At 34.7% G+C, this 21619-nt stretch overlaps 1 protein-coding gene across 1 annotated transcript in view; it reads left to right on the forward strand.

Annotated features, from left to right (window-relative positions):
* Positions 1-21619, forward strand: part of LOC128226608 (neurogenic locus notch homolog protein 2-like) — a gene marked incomplete at its 3' end in the record, with an annotated part of 41873 nt that overhangs the window by 5438 nt on the left and 14816 nt on the right. The window contains exons 8-22 of the mRNA XM_052936569.1: positions 2439-2549; positions 2891-3004; positions 3457-3570; positions 4446-4559; positions 5030-5143; positions 5798-5911; positions 6643-6744; positions 8783-8896; positions 9547-9660; positions 10693-10806; positions 11129-11242; positions 12226-12339; positions 13728-13841; positions 15905-16018; positions 17093-17206. Of these exons, the coding sequence (XP_052792529.1) occupies positions 2439-2549; positions 2891-3004; positions 3457-3570; positions 4446-4559; positions 5030-5143; positions 5798-5911; positions 6643-6744; positions 8783-8896; positions 9547-9660; positions 10693-10806; positions 11129-11242; positions 12226-12339; positions 13728-13841; positions 15905-16018; positions 17093-17206 (1695 nt within the window). The remainder of the gene's footprint in view (positions 1-2438; positions 2550-2890; positions 3005-3456; positions 3571-4445; positions 4560-5029; positions 5144-5797; positions 5912-6642; positions 6745-8782; positions 8897-9546; positions 9661-10692; positions 10807-11128; positions 11243-12225; positions 12340-13727; positions 13842-15904; positions 16019-17092; positions 17207-21619) is intronic.

Below are 21619 nucleotides of genomic sequence, written 5' to 3' on the forward strand. Positions count from 1 at the left end.
ATTGTGAATACAATAATTATTATAAATCAAAGTTTAATTTATATGCGTATTAGTTTGTTGTTTTCTTCTGACTATTTGAAGAAAACTATTTGATTGAGTTTCGGCAGTATCGGATAAAATATTACCTAATCATATTTGGTCGTTAACACATTTCGTTTTGTAAATATCTTTGTTAATATCTCAATATGGGGTCCAATGTTTCCCAATTACTTCTTTTAAAAGAATCTCCCTTAAAACACCATATAGGTATCGACGAGTGTGCATCCTCGCCCTGTGGTGCCGAGAGCACCTGTTTGGATGGAAGTAATGGTTACACGTGCATTTGCCGTGCGGGTTACACAGGGAGTTGCTGCAAAATTGGTATATTTTGAAACATTGGTGACAATTGTATTAATACGTATAAACAGACATAGTAAAATCCCTGTTTTTGATGATATGTTTTGAGATACCAAATTCATGAATATGAAAATCATATGAACAGAGAAATCTGTCAGTATACAGCTGGTGAAATTATACTTTGAATTCGTATTTGATAAGGTTTTATTGTTCTCATATAATTGATAAAATTCAAATCCATCTATATAAGGTAAGACGGCCATCATTATGATGCAAATATGTGTTAGTGCAGTTAAGGTTCACCACCCATCATTAGTATACAAAGAAATGATAGTGCAATTTAGATATTAATATCGAAATTATTTATATGCTTAATATATATTGATTAACTATTCTTAACATGGAAAATAAACACCATTATGGCTCTACTTTTATGATATGATATATTGAAAGAAGGTGTTTAATAGCGTAATACCTATATAAAAAGCCGTGGGTGGAAACTTTAAAACTATTTAAACTTAACATTTTGTAACTTTATCATTATCATTATCAACTTAATCATTGATTTTTAGCTCACCTGTCACTTTGTGACAAGGTGAGCTTTTGTGATCGCCTTTTGTCCGGCGTCCGTCGTGCGTTTTGCGGCGTGCGTCGTGCATCGTGCGTCAACAATTTACTTAAAAGACATCTCCTCCTTAACCGCTGGGCCAATATTAAAAACAACTTCATAGGGATGTTCCTTGGGTGGTCTTCTATCAAAGTTGTTCAAAGAATTCAATTCCATGCAGAACTCTGCTTGCCATGGCAACCAAAAGGAAAAACTTTAAAAAGTCTTCTTCTCCCAAACCAAAAGGCTTTGGCCTTGATATATGGTAGGTAGGATCACCAAATGGTCCTCTACCAAGATTGTTCAAATTATGGCCCTTGGGTCAAAATTGGCCCCGCCCCCTTGGGGGTCATGCGTTTTCTCTATATGTTTATAGTGAAAACTTCAAAAATCTTCTCCTCTGAACTTACTTGGCATAGAGCTTAGATATTTGTCATGATTCATCGTCTAGTGGACCTCTACAAAGTTTGTTCAAATTATGGCTCTGGGGTCAAAATTGGCCCCGACCCGGGGGGGGGGTCATGGGTATGCTCTATATGTTTATAGTTAAAACTTCAAAAATCTTCTCCTCTGAAATTACTTGGACTAGAGCTTAGATATTTGGCATGATTCATCGTCTAGTGGACCTCTACAAAGATTGTTCAAATTATGGCCTTGGGGTCAAAATTGGCCCCGCCCCCTTGGGGGGTCATGCGTTTTCTCTATATGTTTATAGTGAAAACTTCAAAAATCATCTCTTCTGAACTTACGTGGCTTAGAGCTTAGATATTTGGCATGATTCATCGTCTAGTGGACCTCTACAAAGTTTGTTCAAATTATGGCCCTGGGGTTAAAATTGGCCACACCCCGGGGCTGATGGGTTTTCTCTATATGTGTTATAGTGAAAACTTAAAAAATCTCTGAACTCACAAAGACAAGTAACGTCTTAATTTAAACTGGATAACATATTTAGTACACATACCAATTTTCAATATGGGCCACATACAACAATTAATAACAAATATACATATATAGATACACACGTAAAATCAAGTAGTGACAAGAGCTTAGATATTTGGCATGATATATCATCTAGTTGACTTGTACCAATATTGTTCAATCTTTGGCCCTGGGGTCAAAAAATGGCCCCACCCGGGCGGTCATGGGTTTCCTTATATATATATATGATGAAAACTTATAAAATCTTCTTCTCCGAAACCAAAAGGCGAAGGCCTTAGATATTTGGTATGAAGCATTGTTTATCGGACCACTATTAAGATTGTTCAAACTTTAGCCCTGGGGTCAAAATTGGCCACGCCCCGTGTTCATAGGCTTAGGTTTTCAATATTTGTATATAATGGAAGAATGTGCAATATATGACAGGTGAGCGATTCAAGGCCATTTGGCCCTCTTGTTGTATTATTGGTGGATGACTTATCATAAGTTTTAATTGTTCGATGTAAAACAATCTTTTTTTCTAAATGATCATAATACTTTCTACTGTCACTTATTTCAGATATAAACGAATGTGAGTCGGATCCTTGCCTTAACGGTGGTCTGTGTTTGGAAGGTATAGACGTTTATAACTGTACATGTCCTGGTTATCAGGATGCCCACTGTGGAACAGGTACATGACGTTTGTATTAATTCAAATTAAGTTGATCACTTAAAGTGCTCTGACAGCTTTTGGGAAGAATTCATTGGTGCAGGTCGATTTTGTCCGGTTTAAACTATATCGAAACTTTTTTATTTATAAATGATGCTTAAACCGCGTGGTATAAATACCGTGAAAACTACAGGGACACTTAAACCGCCTAAGCCGGATGGTTTTACTAGAAGGCATTTACAGTGTTGCATTTTATGCCTTCGTTTTTCCGTCTTCCCAGGTTAATCTGAAAAAATGCCTAAATAGCTCTGATATTTTGTAAGAAAGACAATAAGGGAAGTTATTTTCTAATATTGTTTCAGACATCAACGAGTGTGAATCACGCGTCTGTCAAAATAATGGGACATGTGTGAATCTGGTTGGCTCGTTTCAATGCAACTGTGCTCCAGGATACATCGGCACATTGTGCCAGATTGGTAACATATTGGTTACTTTAGTTTGACAATGGTTTAATACTGTTTTAGTATGTGTTGCACAATGACTCACTTGAGCCTCGCACTGATTACCTTTAGTAGGTTCAGTTAAGATATAACCATAAACTATTTTTATTTTCAAAAGGTTTTACACAAAAAGATGCATTTGAAATTGCCGAAAATTACTTTACGAATTTGAGTGCGTGAAGTGTTCAATTATAATAAAATCATTAATGTCAATATACATCTTTTTAACCGCACTTTGATGTGCATTTAATTGCAGCTCAGAGTCTATTCCGGATAACCGTTGGATATCCGACTTGCGGGAGGAAATGTTCTACCATAGCTTGCGACCAGCTGTATCAGATACAAGTTTTGTAACAAACCTGTTGGCCAGTATGTCAGCGGCAGTTTTGATATTTTTTTTCTGATTAAATGTTTGAATAATTATCTAGATGTGAACGAGTGTTCCTCACAGCCTTGTTTAAACAGTGGAGTGTGCATGGATGGAATCAATCGGTATAACTGCACTTGTCCTCTTGGGTATGCCGGAACTAACTGCGAATTTGGTGAGTTCACGTTTTTGTTATTATGTTGTTTATCAGGGGAACACCCATATCATCGTCTAAACTGCAATAATCAAATTAACAAAAAGGCAACCCTTAATGTTTGATCGCTTAATCCGATTGAAATAAGAACAGTTGAAATTTGACGCAAAAGGTTTATTTTAGTACTTCGCGGTCACCTGCTCATTGTATCCACATATTCATTTCAGTATTTCACGGTCATCGGCCCGTTATACATAATTATACATTTCAGAACATCACTGTCACTGGCCCATTATACATAACTCTACAGTTCAGAACTTCACGATCACTACCCATTATACAAAACTAAAGATTTTAGAACTTCAAGGTCAACGGTCCAGTATACACAATTAAACAGTTCAGTTGCTCACGGTCACCGACACATTATACATATCAATACATTTCAGTACTTCACACTCATTGGGCCATTATTCATAACTATGCATTTCAATATTTAACGGTCTCTAGTCCATTATAAATACAAATATACATTTCAGTATTTTACGGCACATGATACATTTTTACATTTTCTCGTATACATTTCAGAACTTCACGATCAGCGGTCCGTTATACTAAACTAAACAGCGAAGATATACAGTATATTAGATATTAATTCAAATTGTGTATAGCCTATATATTTACCTACTTGTAGATAATATAATAATTAGGGTTGTTTTTAGAAATTCGTTATCAATTTATATGAGAATATGACTAGTTGAATAAATGAATACTTGGTATGCTATAAGAAGTATTCATTTTACTCATTTTCAATCAAATTATGTTCATATCAAAGTTGTTAACAAAATCCTAATTTAAGTAAAACCCTTAATGTCTACCTAATGTTTACCATTTTAAAGATATTCAGGAGTGCTCGTCTTCCCCGTGCCTTAACGGAGGGACATGTGAAGAACATATCGGATACTACACGTGCACTTGTATTCCCGGCTTTACTGGAACCAACTGTGAACACGGTATGGATGTTAATTATTACCAAATATTTTTAATTTAAGTTAAATAAATATATTATGAATGCAACAAACAACAGCTTAAACCGCATAAAAATTTTGGCGCCATGAGCACATGAACACATAGAGCTTTTCTGTAATATGGAGTGATCCCATGAATGTATGGCAAAATAATGTTATTTGGCACCATTAACAAAAAAACGGACTGTGTTAAACTGTTTATTGCGCCAAGACCACACGAATGCATTGGATATATTGTTGTATTGCGTACGGTGCATGTTTTCATAAAAACAATGTTTGATCTCATAGCAGACTTAGCAACGACTTTTCGACCTTCTGATTAGAAATTTATATTTTAATAAAACTGTCTTTTTGGATTATAGGATTTTAGAATTAGCAACAAGGAAATAAACAAACATGTGCCCTGTAATGTGTATCCTAACCTTTCTCGTTTCTTGTTATTTCTTCTGCCACAGATATTGACGATTGTTTAGGAATCGACTGTCAGAACGGCGGCACGTGCGAAGACGGTGTTAACAACTTCCGGTGTTTCTGTCCTGCTGGTTTTACCGGGGAAAGATGCCGAACCGGTAAATTCTGAATTGATCATTGAGACGATTTGAATATATATTTCTAGCGGTACTTGGTTATTTAATCACCATCATAGTCGAAAAGTAGGACTATTTGCCAGTGGGTGTTATGAATTTTTATAGTTCATACACTCGGGAAATTATTCGCAAAGTCCAAAATAAGTACAATTTGATTAACGCATTTTTCTATTGCATATTATATTTGAATATTAAAATGTTGATGGTTAGATATCAAGAAACGTTTTTGGTTTTTTCAGATGTTTATCTTATAATACCAATATCAGACTCATTTAGCGTGTCGTAAAGTGTTATAAGAAAATAACGAGAGACTAGTTGTCATCCCAAACCAAAGTTCGCTGTATATAAATAACATTGATCATGTTAACTTGATTAGTATTAAAGTAATATGCCATATATCTGTGTATGCAAAAAAAATCTGCTTATTTTGTATTGCTAATCGAAAGAGGCATTTTCAATTATCCAATTATTTCATTTAAAACCATTGCTCATATTCCGATTGTGTCCACTTTATTTATTTCACAAAGTAAACCCGGCATAATTGAAACTGTTCGATGAAAGTTTGATTGTTTTAGAATGTAATGGAATGAGAAGGGAAATGGTTTATCTTTAAGTAACGGACGTGAATTATTTTAGAAACGACCGAATGTTCGCCAGATACATGTCAAAATGGAGGTACTTGTGAGAATTTGGAGGCGGCGTTTCAGTGTCGGTGTGCATCAGGATATACCGGAACATTTTGTGAAACAGGCACGCATTGTTTTATTAGTAGTAGTATTCATGGACAGTTTTTTACTAAAAAAAGACATTCTTAAACATGAATTCCAGCATCAATATTTGGGGTGTAACTACACAAGCGAAATAGAAGCCATGTTGAAATATGTAGTATAAAAAAGAACCAATCAATAAAATGTTTGGCCTTGTTTTGGCGTTTGCGAGCAAAAGCCTTATCTTTGGTGCCAACTCATTAACCGTTTAAAATATTGATATGTAACATATGTAGTCAGCGATTATAAGCTAATGTGAGGCAAAGCACATAACTCTGATCTATATATGCAAACAATCTATTTAGTCAGTTTCGTTTCTACAGATGGTATGCAATGGTAATCACGATGCATTAAGATTTGCATACATTTTTACTGCTTTATATAGCGATATTTGAATGTGGTATTGAACCTTATGACGTTTGATTAAAGATTTTAATCCACGGAAATCATGGTTCATTTAATAGTAACGAATGTGTCCTCTGTATATTCATAAAATGAGTGTCTGTATTTCCAGATAGCATAGAGAAGTTCCGATATTTTTTATTCTTTAATGACTAGTATAATTTATTTGATAATGCATAATTTTGCTATGTATCTGTTTGTGCCAGAGACTATGTACATTTAACTTTAGACTTGGAACATGTAGTTTCATGTGTAGAAAAATGAAAGTTATAGATACATGTGTTTACTCTAATGTATACCATTAATATTTAGAGTATTTGAAATGTGGCATTGACCCCTGCTTAAATGGCGCCACATGCATCGCGGATGGATGTTTCTGTACTCCTGGTTGGACTGGCGTATATTGTGAAACAGGTATGCGTGCTTGCAGGTATGCTACGTACGGACACCCAAAGTGAGACTAATTGTGTTGTGCCAATTTATTATTTGTGATGTGGGCATTAAAGGGACACTTGTGTTCTTAATTGACGATGTTTTGTATCTCTTGGATAACAAGTGCGTAGCTATTTTCAGATACATTTCATTATTATTATCATTAGCTCTACACATCAGATGCATATATTTGTTAAATCCGAACATACGGATACACAACATACCTGGTTTAGTTTGAAGAGCTTTCATTCCTTACTGATTTGACCTTATGTATATTATAATGAAAAGCGAAAGAAAATAAATATGATAATACGTACACCAATTTAATTAGTATGTAACATCGATTTTCAGACAAAAATATGGGAGTTAATGTTATTGTTATGCTTGTCAGTAATATAAATCGAGGATACATTGTCTACCACCAGTGTGATCCTTATTAATTCTATCACATGAAAATCAAGCGGTAGTATTCACGCATTTAAGGAATCAAGTGCGAGTAAACAACAAACGCATTTTAAACCAAATAGATTTTAAATCCATAACGTTTTCTAAAACTGTGATTTGCACGAAATGTGCGTTATTTGAATCTTTCACTCGTTATTATTTTGTTACTGAGAATGGCGTCGTAAGGGCATGAAAGCCGAATGTACTGTATATTTTAAGAACGCATATCTTTACGTAAATATTTCGTAAGTCGTTTGCCAAACGTTCAAAATTGATTTCACCTTCATCATCCATTTCTTTCGTCCCCCCCAAACAAAATTTAATGATCCATTCCTCTTACCCCGTATATGGGTTAAGTAGCCAATAAAAAGGGCAGAAACTCGTATTATAGATGAAATAAAATCCTAAAATAGGAACAATAAAGGTGCACTTAGAAAAAACACAGTTTCAAGTCACGCAATTTTCTATTTTTGCTTTGTAAACCAGCAATCGTTCAGCTTATACATTCAATAACCTTTTTGTTAATACCTCTAGAAACATAGGTTAAAAACAAGAGAAGCTTACACGTGTGGCCTCCGTGAAAGCGTTTTTATATTGCGAGAAAAGTGATTAGACTTTCTTACCACGTGAAAATACCCCCCCCCTCCAAAAAACACACCAAAATCTCTTCGAACACCGCCATTTTATTCCGCTTAACACTTTTCCCACACTTAAAATTCGGAAAACACAAAACACGTTGGACGCCCTGTTGCACATAAAATAATTTGCAAATTAATTACTATAGTTTGCTTGGTTCAAGAATACTGATATTGGTCATGACCAGCAGATGACCCATATTAATTTTTGATGTGAGGTTAAAACATCACGGATGTGATCTTGATCTTAAAAAGAATGTCCGAATTGTAAAAAGAAACGATTGGACCTACGTTCTCAAACTATTTATAAATATATTGGCTACCACTTAAATTGACCTTGACCAAAGAAGCTGTATGTATATCAGTAAAATTGAGTTGCCCATATGCTTAACTTTATATTATCCATTTTACTAATACACTGCTGTAAGGGAACACACAAAAGCTATAACTCATCACTTCCACTAAACATATTTACAACTGGTCAATAACTATCCCAAAACTTTTAAGGATGTTGCTCATAATCTGAATTACAACAAACATATTAAATGCAGATGGGGAGAGGGCAGAGGCATTCATGCTTTAAAACATCTCTGGTGCTCTTATTGTGGCTATCTACCCGACAAGGCGCAATCGGGGGCGTTTGATATGTGACTGTGACAGCTCTTGTAAAATTGAAGTATAACAGACTAGCTACATCAATAAGTACATGTACATGTTTGATTGTATCAATCTGTGTTCAATTAAATTACAGTTTTAATATTATGCGCAATTCTACATTCCTTTCTTTGTTCCGTCTAAAGCGGTACGTTCAAGCTATGTTACAGATAAGTTATTACCACACTGGACGATGAAGTATTTTAATCAAAATGAATTATGAAATAATGAATATAAAATACTTCCCTTTTTAATACTTCCATCAGTTAACACTTGATTAACTTCAGATATAGACGAGTGTGCCAGCCTGCCTTGTTTGAATGGAGGACGTTGTATGAACCAGGTCAATGGATTTAACTGCAACTGTCAACTTGGTTACGCCGGTTCCATTTGTCAGACGGGTAAGATCCTGCGTGTCCTTCAATCAATAAATTGACCAATGAAGAGATTGTATTGCACCTATGAGTAGTAGCAGATGTATTTATACTGCAATGGATATCTTTGAGCACCTCAAACAACCTCCAACAAGTGAGGGCGGAGCTAGGCTTCCATTCATGTCATGTTAAATAAACGGAAAAGGACTTTATCCGAAATGATTTATTACTAAGTTTGCACTAGCCGAGCAATCATTTATCGATAACAATAGTATAATATTCATACTATCTGTGTTTGTTTTCTAACACTTGGCATTGCATGCGTCAAATAGGGTGTATGTTTGATCGTAATTACTGTGCCTTAAACATGATAATAATTGCATTACGTTTAAGGTGTTATTCATTTTCTATTGTCTTAATTTATACATGACATGTGTTTCTATCCAGATGATAGAGAAATATCGGTGATTGTTTCAACACATTTAGTAATTCCAAGCTGACTTAAAATTAATCAGAACAGCAGTGTCTGCTGGTATATTTTATGTTATGTTAGTAGTTTATGCGTATTTACATATTTTAACGGTGACAGTGTCTTTGCTTTCATGAACAAATAATTCTGATTAAGCAGAGCAGTTTGCTTCAATGAAAATATTTACTATTTTCTCGTTTGGTTACAGATATTAATGAGTGTGAGTCTAATCCTTGTCTGAACAACGCTGCATGTTTGGACCAGGTTGCCAATTTTGCCTGTGTCTGTCCTGAAGGATTCACCGGCACTCTTTGTGAACACAGTAAGAATATTGCTGTAAAGTTTGATATATTCAATTATTTTTGACTATTTTTTTCCGTTGGTTACGGACATAAGTTTCGTATTACTTTTAAAACCTGTGTACATGGTAGGGGTTTCCACGGTGGTGACCACTGTATTGTTGTTTTGAGTTCGTCATCTGTGTTGTCATGGTTTTTTGTTGTTTATTTGTAAGTGTTCTTATTGTAATGTTTTTGCCATTTATAGTATCTGATGTACAAAATAGCTTGTACTATTATCGTGAAAACGCCAATCATGTTCAGTTTTGATGACTGGCGAACGTATATTAAGTGTTGTATAATTTAGAAGGGTATACTTTGTGTTTACTAATAATATAATTTAGATGAAGTACGCAGTGTGTATTTTAATTTCGACGTGGAATTACCGATTTTGCTCTCTGTAAAGAGACAAAAACTTGTTTGTAAAATTAAATAGCTAAACTCTTTACTTATTCATCATCTACAAATCCGTTCCGATGGGAAATTTGAATAATTTATTCCTCGGATACCTTAAAACGATTTCACGTGACTTTTATCCGTAGTTCCAATGACGTCCTTATTATATTGTCCGGTCGAACAATTTGATTCTCATAACACTGCATAGTTCGGTTGAATAGTTTATACATGTACTTGTCAATAGTTCATGTTCATTCTAACACCAATTTTGATTATTTTAATCAAATGTTTCACTTAAGAAAATAATCAAATCCTTTAGTGAAAAGTTTAATAGAAGACATGTTATCATAAAGCATATAATAACATCAGACATATTTAAATTCCCCAGTTTTAGAGATGAGGTCATTACCTAGATGTACTGTCTGCAATATTAAAATAGTTTATTTTTCACACAGGATTAATGACATTTTGCTTGAGTAATATTACTGGGTGTTTTTGTCGAATTGGGTAAGTTAAGACTCTTTAACATCTTGGTGCTTTTAAATTAGGTCATTAATATAGTACTGGCTACTGGGCTGGTTCCTGTGATTTCCATTGTAATATTGTATCTGTATTCGCAGATGTAAATGATTGTGTTCCGAATCCCTGCCAAAATGGAGGTGTATGTGTGGATATGGTTAACGGCCATACATGCGTGTGCCACTCCGGGTACACGGGGACGAACTGCGAGATAAGTGAGGGCTTGGTACCATGTATAGTTTACTATAAACATTTATAATTATTTGTCTAGACGTGAGATTCTCTACCGATATTCTGTATTCAGATGAAAAAATAATGTTTTTTAAAACATATAAATATATAAAAAATTTTATTTATGGTGCTGTATTAACACACCATTATTATTTTTTTTTTAATTTGATTTCTGATCTAATGATTTTTTTTCCCGCTGAGTTTAATCATAAACACTGTTACTGTGAAATATATTTTATAGAGCTCACTCAGTGAAATTTATTGTGATCTGGCTCTGTAAAAACAATCTTTCTTTTGAACGTTAAGACGTTGATGACTGCCTGCCAAATCCTTGTTTGCACGGGGGTACATGCCTGGACGGAGTTGGAATGTTCACGTGTAGGTGCGTGCTTGGATATACAGGCGAAACGTGCGATACAGGTCAGTCACACTAATTTGGTGTATTTTAAGGCCAAGCGGTCATATTACTGTCGTGTTGTTAAATGTTGTCTTATTACCTAAAAAATAGAAGAAGAAACCATAGGCTACCAATAGAAACAGGTAATTGGAATAGGAAACTAGTCAACGAAAGACTTTGTCAAACTTGATGACGAATTTCATTTCTTATTTGAATGCCTTAATTTTGATAATGAACGTAAACAATTTATTAAACCATATTTTTACAGAAAATCCAAGCATTTATAAACTCGAACAATTGTTTAATAATGCTAGTAAAAAAGATTTCTTTAATCTCTGCAAAATAGCAAATGTTATTATCAGACAAAATAGGTAAGCGCGGTATGTTTGAATATATGTTATCACTGAATGTTAACATTCCTAGTTATATCTAGTACTTATATATATGTAAGTAAGTGCATTTATTTTCTCTAACACATATACTTCAATATTGTTGTATTCTTCTTGTTTCTTTTTTTTTTTTTTTTGGTTCCTTACTAAAAATGTGACACTTCCATTGTTTTAAAATAGTATTATGGCAATAATGTAACGTTACAATATGCTTTTTAACTTCTTATAAGTATCAAATCTAAATAGTTACGTTAAAGATTAAGAATGTTAAATCTGATTTGAGCCACTATATTTCATTGACTGTAATAATTATGCACCTCAATGTTGTACATGCATTTGAGAGAATAAAAGTATTGACTTGACTTTACCTGACTACATATTAGATATTATGCTTGCTTAAGTATTCTGATTTCTGTCATCGTTTTGAATGTGGAAATTCTAATACCTAATTTTAAGAAAAATAATCTATGTGTTTTTATTTGACTGAATCGACTAACATTTGTTAAATCTGTATCCAAAAGTAACTGTTGGCCTATCCAGTTCTTTGTATTCGCAAACTAGCCAAATGAATACCTCTTGATGATTTATACCTCTTGATGATTTATCATTGGTTGTAGACGTTGATGAATGTCGGTCAAATCCCTGCCGAAATGGTGGACTGTGTTTGGACTCAGTCAACAGTTTTACATGCATATGTCGAGCTGGATTTACCGGAGGAATATGTCAGACAGGTGATTTGCAGTGAACCCGGAGCAGTGATACTTTTTAAATAGAAAGTCTGAATCGATTGTTATTACAAAACCCTACCAACAAATTTTATAAATATAGCTGCCCATAATTTAATGTTAATGTTTCGAGAATAAAACTTTTATCGTGCTTTAATGTTTGAATTAAATATGCGAGTTGTTTTCGTAAACATATTTTCATATAACAGCTTAACTGACTACCTTTTTGTATTCTTTAAAATCTGAAGTTCTCACATTTAGCTATTTCTACATCCTTTTTATTACGCTCAATTCGGGCCAGTTGTTTTTTAAACATTAGCATTGTCCTTTTTCGTATAATTAATAGTGTGCAAACTTAAAACAACCATATAGGTATCGACGAATGTGCATCCTCGCCCTGTGGTGCCGAGAGCACGTGTTTGGATGGGATTAACAGTTACACGTGTATCTGCCAGGCAGGTTACACTGGGAGTTGCTGCGAAATTGGTATATATATCTTTTAACGATTTACATTTTGGAACATTATCACAAATGTTTTGAATGCTAATTTACAGGCATAGTAGAAGTGTTTTAATGACATGTTTTTTAATGTAGATACCAATTTTATTCCAATCATCATATTAACAGAGAGACATGCAGATATTAGTTACTGGGTTTTAGATATTAAGTTCTATGTTTATTTATATTGATTGACCATTATTTTATTCTGCATGAATTACATTTTAATGATTTTGTTTCGCAAATAACATAATACCTATATAAAAAAGCTCCCCCTGAACACTTTAACTTATTAATTTGAGCTTAAAGTCTATAACTTTAAAATGAAAATTTACCATCAGCAGTTTTTGTTTTATTGATGGATGACATAAGTTTCAATAGTTTGATTTAAACAAAGCTTTTTATCTGACCCAAATAGTAACTTATTTTAGATATAAACGAATGTGAATCGAATCCTTGCCTAAACGGTGGTCTGTGTTTGGAAGGTATAGACGTTTATAACTGTACATGTCCTTCTGGTTATCAGGACGCCCACTGTGGAACAGGTACCTTACGTTTTGATTAGTTTTAACATTGGTAAAGTTGAAAAATTAAAGTGTAAAAACAGCTTTGGGAAAAAGACATTGGTGCAGATCGACCACAATCGGTTGTAAAAAATATATAATACTTACCACGTATTCTTACATATGACGTTATAATCATGCGTTATGTAAACCTTGATAACTACACGGACATTAAAGCCCTCTTATCCATTTTACCTTGCTATTGGGCATTGACAGTGATGCCTTCCTGTTTAATGTTTTCGCAACCTGGATAACCTGGGAAGAGTGCTAAAATTGCATTGATCTTTTGTAAGGAAGACACTAAGTGAACCTTTTTTATTAATCCTGTTTCAGACATCAATGAGTGTGAATCAGGCCCATGCCAACATAACGGGACATGTGTGAATCTGGTTGGCTCGTTTCAATGCAACTGTGCTCCAGGATACACCGGCACATTGTGTCAGAAAGGTAGAAGATTGGTTGCGTTAGTTGCACTATCGGTTTAAGAGCGTATTGCCTTTTGTCTCACATAAGCATCACACTTAAGTTAATACATACGTTTATCACTTACAATACTTTTATCTCGGTTTATTTGACTATCACATATTTGTTTGTTTTTTCTTTTATATTACAGAAGTGTTATATAACTTTGTTTTGTTTTTATTGGTTAGAAAATAAATCACTTTGCATGTTTGTAAAAATCTAATTCATTTGGTGATTTCGTTTGCTTAACGGACAATTTTCCAGCAAGTCAGAGGTTAAATTCTCATTTAGTTATTATGAAGCTGTTTGTCCATTGGAGTACGTTTTAATTTATCAAATGTGCATGATACATGTTTATATCGCGTGCTTACAGGATTTCAACCTGACCATATAGCCGGCTGTTTCTGATACAAGGTTTCTTACCCACCTGGCGGTCATTATTTACTTTGCAAGTTTGTATATTTTTAATTAAATGTCTAAATAATTATCTAGATGTGAACGAGTGCTCCTCACATCCTTGTTTAAACGGTGGAGCATGCATGGACGGAATCAATCGGTATAACTGCACGTGTCCTCAAGGGTACCAAGGAACTAACTGCGAATTTGGTGAGATTTCCATGTGGTATAATAAGTAAACATAACAGTATTTCACGGTCACTGGCCCGCTATACATTACTATACATTTCAATACTTCATGGTCACAGGCCTACTTTGCATAACTATATATTAAAGTACTCCAAGATCACTGGCCCATTATACATATCTGTACATTTCAGTACTTCCCGGTGAATCCTTAATACATAACTATACATTACAAAACTTATCTATGCATTTAAGTACTTCACGAACACTGGTGCATTATACATATTTTTACCTTTCAGTATTTCACGGTTACCGACCAAATATACATAAATATACATTTCAGTACATCCCGGTCACTGGCCCATTATACATAACTTTACATTTCAGTACTTCCCGGTCACTGGCCCATTATACATAATTTACATTATATATATATATATATATATATATATATATATATATATATATATATATATATATATATATATATATATATATATATATATATATGTACTTTAAACTACGAAACTAAACAACGAAGTTATCGAAGTTATTCTGTGCTATTAGTTAAAATGGTGAAGTGAACTTCATAATTTCCTACTAAGTATAAATCTTTAAATAAATTGGAATATTTTTAAAGTTCGTTTTACTTTTTATAACAATATGACCAATTTGAATATATAAATACTTTGTATACACTAATAAAATGTTAATTTTGTTATTTTATATTGGCCTAGTTATTTGTCCAAGAAATCTGTATGAAATCATCTATTTAATAAGTATTTTATAATTAAACATGACATATGCTACAACATTTTGTTTAAAACATTCTTATTTCTTATCTCAAGTTATTATTGAAGATTATCATGGATTCTGCTTTTCTAAACTGGGCATTGATGATTTTGACATGCATCCTTTAAAGTGACATTGCACAGACTAATGAATAAAGCCGATTGCATGGTGAAGAAGCATGTCTGTTCGTGATAATTTCGTTAATAGTTTAACAACTGTAATATAACACCGTACAGAGTTGAGTAAAACTTTATAGGCTAGTAATTACAAATATGTTTCAAACAAGGCGCACAATTTTAAAAACAGCCGGTAACGTGGAAAACAAAATGGCTACCTTATTAAATAATTTACAGCATTCTCATATTACAGCGAGTTTCGACAGCCAGTGGTAATGGTTTGTTTCTCGAATCCCGTATTTTACGAGTTTAGTAGCCAATTAGAATGGCGGAATCTCTTATTGGCCGCCTTTGGTCGAGATTTTGCATGTATTTTCGTCGGGAGTTAGTATTGCATTTGGCCCGTTATCGCGTAAAAGACCTAATAGTTTATTACTAAGACTTGTTATTAACACGGTGCTCACATTTATAACAAAACGTTTGATACACATAATTCCTCCAGGAAATGTCTGCCTTTCTCTATAGTTAGAATTGCCTATTCATTTTTGTCATTTTCAGATATTCAGGAGTGCTCGTCTTCTCCGTGCCTTAATGGAGGAACATGTTCAGAACACATCAGATACTTCACCTGCAGTTGTATTCCCGGTTATACTGGAACCAACTGTGAACACGGTTTGAATTTTAATCTCTATATAGTGTAATCTAAATTAAATCAATATAATTCTTAAGAAAAACAAATTGAAAACACATATAATAGATGGAGCCATAACCACATAACAGCATAAAGATATACTGCAACATGAACGCACTATGAGATACTTTGGCATGGTGCCATTATCATATGAACGCATTGTTGTACGGCGAAATAATATATGAACGCATTGAGCTATACAATAATATAGTGCCATGACCACATGAACGCATTGAGATGTACTGCTATATGGCGCAATGACCGCATGAACACAGTTCTAGAGATACTCAGAGTTATAAGTTACGGGGCTAGTAGCTTACCCGATATGGAATGTACGGAGTAGAGGAACCCGAAGCTTGAAGCCGAATATGGTTTCCTGCGTCGACAACATATTAGCATTGATCAAGACGCAAACACCACCTGGGAAATGTTTCATTTATTAATTGGGAAAAGACGCCATTTCTATATAATTGATTTATGATCCAATATGAATATATATTGGGTTATCTGTCCTCGACCAATGGCTTTGCGTCTTTCATGTTGGAGGTGTAATATATTAGGTATGGCGCAATGACCAAATAAATGTATTGATTGTTCTGTTGCTGGTACGTTTTGCAAATACACTAAACAAAGCCTATTTGTCAATCAGCTATTACGCTAAAGATAATTTTGTTATAATAATAACAAAATGCATATCACGATTAGCACAAATTAAAGATTTAGACAAGAGCTCTTTTGTTAGCTTTTTTCTAAAAATATGAACGAAAATGTCTATGCTAAAAAACGTTAATAACCTTATTGGAAGTTTGGTGGCTATAGGTTTGGATATACAACAAAAAACAGTTAAAATAGAAATTTGTAAGTTGCTGTTTGGTATTTTTTCCTAGATCTGAGTTAAAGAACAATTTGAAAACGTGAAATTTCCAACATAAATCTGTGAACAAGTCGTCTTTAAGGTATCAATTTCTTAACCTTTCTGTATCCAGAGTTAATAAAAGGTAACTGCATTTAAATCAATCCATCCTAATACATGACCATATTGAAATGTTTTAAAGATATCAACGAGTGTCTGCCAATGCCATGCTTTAACGGTGGAACTTGTGTAGATGAAATCAACCGCTACACGTGCATATGTCGAGCGGGCTTCACTGGCACAAATTGCGAAGAAAGTAAGTCAAACTTATAATAATGTGGTATCATTGCCAAGGTAGAAGTTACCTTAAACTTCGATAGATTCATTTTAGACCACGGGCCGGTTACATTAAAACGAGAACAAAATTTCTCGCTTAAAATTTACCACACAATTAGACATTAAAATAACGATCGAATCAGATATCTGGAAAGCCAATGACTAGTCAGTCAGGCGACTGAAGATTTTTGTTCAACCTAACCCAGTGCATGGTTGCACAAAAATAAATCTTGAGTCGCATAGCAAAATAAGCATGACTTTTCGACCATCTGAATGATTTGTTAGAGTTCATTTAATATTACTTTTTTTATGGAATTGTAGGTCTTTAAGCGGAAAAAAATGTTTTCTTGGCTTAGTTTATCCGTTCAAACAGTTATGTCGTTATCACAAGTTAGCATGACAATCAAATGATGTTTGGTTGTAATCGTACAAGTAATAATGTTTTACAATCTTTCTAACTTCTTATTATTTCTTCTGCTTCAGACATTGACGAGTGTATTGGAATTATTTGTCAGAACGGGGGCACGTGCGAGGATGGCGTAAACAGCTTTCGGTGTGTCTGTCTTCCTGGTTATACCGGAGAAAGATGTCAAACTGCTAAATTCTTTGCTGTACTCGTTGACAAGAATTGTATATATTAAGAAATTCTGCTTGAGTTAATCACGATCATTGTCGGTGGCTAGGACTATTTGCAAGCGGTTTTAATGAGCTTTATAATACATGAACACTTTTTGAAATGATTTGCATAACCTAAAGCAAGCACAATTCCGTTAATTTTAAAATTCAGTATTTGCTCAAAAATACAATGCTGATGGAAAGATATGAAGAAACTTTTATTTTGCCTTGGGATATTTGACTTATGATACCAATATGAATCTTATTTAGCTGATTTAGTTGATATCAGAAATCAATGATAGACCCGTTGACATCTGAATATAAATATAGTCTTTGAGGCATTGATAATGATATCATTATTTGTATTTTTCAAAGTATATATGTATGTATATAACATATGTAAATATACATAAACAGTCTTCTTGGTTTTGTCAATAGTAAGATTTATCTTGTAAATCGTTACTATTGTTCATATCAAATCAATTTCTTCCTCGCCTGACATTTCTATGACTTTATACTAGTTCCCTTATTTTATTTAGATGATATGTATACGTAAAAGGTATGCATTATTATACCAAGCCAATAATGCATACCATGTTTAGCACAGTCAATAATTTTAGTAGTTTACTTGAATAACTTATCTCTTTTCTCAGATATCGACGAGTGTCTTTTATTACCGTGCCACCAAGGCGGAACATGTCAAAATACACCTGGAAGCTACATGTGCATTTGTCCAATAGATCTGACTGGGAAAAACTGTGAACTATGTATATCAAAGTTATCTGTAGATTTAAAATTATCATTTGTTGCTAATAGCATTACTTAGCTGGCATTGTATTCTTGTTTTGCCTTGTTCCTGTAACTGGTATTCATTGTTCTTAAGTAATTCATTATTCACTACTGTGCTGCGATAAATTAAAGCATGGTCCCTATCATTTTATTAAATTTTTGGTTATTAATCCCGATTATATCGTAGTGCATAAACTGCTAGTGGGGAACCAAATCGCGCAAGTTTGCGTTTGTAAGCAAATGTTAACTAACACAGTGCTGTTTTCAAAGTGATTAAATCAGCTCACACCCTCCTTTCTTACTTTAAGTAATGAACGAATGTCTTTCGAATCCATGCCTGAATATGGGAGAGTGTATCGTCGGCGAGGGACGTTATGACTGCATCTGCTTGCCAGGCTTCAGCGGAACAAATTGCCAGATAAGTATGTAACATATTTATCGACAATAAAAAAGTGTAAAATTATACTAAGAGGCATCTGATAGAGTTTGTTTAAAAGATGAATAAACTACATAATAGAAATGAAATAATATGGAAAAACAAACTAGCCTACTAGTCAATACCCAACCATGGTCTGGTGTAATGCCCCCAGAATCAGCCAAAGAATCAGCCAAATACTAAACTCTGATCTTGTGTAATGCCACCAGAATCAGCCAAATACCAATCTCTGATCTTGTGTAATTACTATAGAATCAGCAAAATATCAAACTCTAATCTTGTGTAATGCCCCCAGAATCAGCCAAATACCAATCTCTGATCTTGTTTAATGACCCCAGAATCAGCCAAATTCCCATCTATGATCTTGTGTCATGACCCCAGGATCAGCCAAATACCAATCTCTGATCTTGCGTAATGACCCCAGAATCAGCCACATACCAATCTCTTGTCTTGTGTAATAACCCCAGAATCAGCCAAATACCAATCTCTGGTCTTGGGTAATTACCCCAGAATCAGCCAAATACCAATCTTTGATCTTGTGTAATGGCCCCAGAATCAGTCAAATACCGATCTCTGATCTTGTGTAATTAACCCAGAATCAGCCAAATACCCATCTCTGATCTTGTGTAATGGCCCCAGAATCATACAAATACCAATCTCTGGTCTTGTGTATTGGCACCAGAATCAGCCAAATACAAATCTCTGATCTTGTGTAATGCCCCCAAAATCAGCCAAATACCAATCTCTGATCTTCTGATCTTGTGTAATGAACCTAGAATCAGTCAAATACCAATCTCTGGTCTTGTGTAATGAACTTAGAATCAGCCAAATACCAATCTCTGTTCTTGTGTAATGCCCCAAGAATCAGCCAAATACCCATCTCTGGTCTTGGGTAAATACCCTAGAATCAACCAATTACCAATCTCTGATCTAGTGTAATGACCCAAGAATCAGCCACTTACCAATGTCTTGTCTTGTGTATTAACCCCAGAATCAGCTAAATACCAATCTCTGGTCTTGGGTAATTACCACAGAATCAGCCAAATACCAATCTCTGTTCTTGTGTAATGCCACCAGAATCAGTCAAATACCAATCCCTGATCATGTGTTTGACCCCATAATCAGCCAAATACCAATCTTTTATCTTGTGTTATGACCACAGGATCAGCCAAATACCCATCTCTGATCTTGTAGAATGCCCTAAGAATCTGCCAAATACCAATCTCTGAGCTTGTGTAATGACTCCAGAATTAGCCAAATACCAATCTCTGATCTTGTGTAATGACCCTAGAATCAGCCAAACACCAATCTCTGGTCTTGTGTTATGTCCCCAGAGTCAGCCAAATACCAATCTCTGGTCTTGGGTTATGCCCCCAGAATCAGCCAAATATCAATCTCTGGTCTTGTGTTATGACCCCAGATCCAGCCAAATTCCAATCTCTGATCTCGTGTTATGCCCCCAGAATCAGCCAAATACCAATCTCTGATTTTGTGTAATACCCCCAGAATCAGCCAAATACCAATCTCTGGTCTTGTGTAATGACCCAAGAATCAGCCAAATACCAATCTCTGATATTGTGTAATGTTCTCAGAATCAGCCAAATACAAATCTCTGATATTTTGTAATGGCCCCAGAATCAGCCAAATACAAATCTCTGATATTGTGGAATGGCCCCAGAATCAGCCAAATACCAATCTCTGATATCGTGTAATGGCCCCAGAATCAGCCAAATACCAATCTCTTGTCTTGTGTAATAACCCCAGAATCAGCCAAATACCAATCTCTGATATTGTGTAATGGCCCCAGAATCAGCCAATTACAAGTCTCCGATATTGTGTAATTGCCCCAGAATCAGCGAAATACAAATATCTGGTCTTGTGCAATGGCCCCAGAATCAGCCAAATACCAATCTTTTGTCTAGTGTAATGACCACAGAATCAGCCAAATACCAATCTCTGATCTTGTGTAATGACCCCAGTATCAGCCAAATACCAATCTCTTATCTTGTGTAATGACCCCAGAATCAGCCAAATACCAATCTCTGATCTTGTGTTATGACCCCAGAATCAGCCAAATACCAATCTCTGATCTTGTGTAATGACCCCAGAATCAGCCAAATACCAATCTCTGATCTTGTGTTATGACCCCAGAATCAGCCAAATACCAATCTCTGGTCTTGTGTCATGAACCTAGAATCAGTCAAATACCAATCTCTGATCTTGTGTAATGCCCCCAGAATCAGCCAAATACCAATCTCTGATCTTGTGTAATGAACCTAGAATCAGCCAAATACAAATCTCTGATCTTGTGTAATGCCATCAGAATCAGCCAAATACCAATCTCTGGTCTTGTGTTATGTACCCAGAATCAGCCAAATACCAATCTCTGGTCTTGTGTAATGAACCTAGAATCAGTCAAATACCAATCTCTGATATTGTGTAATGACCCCAAAATTAGCCAAATACCAATCTCTGATATTGTGTAATGGCCCCAGAGTCAGCCATATACCAATCTCTGATATTGTGTAATGGCCCTAGAATCAGCCATATACC

This window comes from Mya arenaria, chromosome 1 (assembly GCF_026914265.1).
Source record: "Mya arenaria isolate MELC-2E11 chromosome 1, ASM2691426v1".
NCBI classification, from domain to species: domain Eukaryota; kingdom Metazoa; phylum Mollusca; class Bivalvia; order Myida; family Myidae; genus Mya; species Mya arenaria.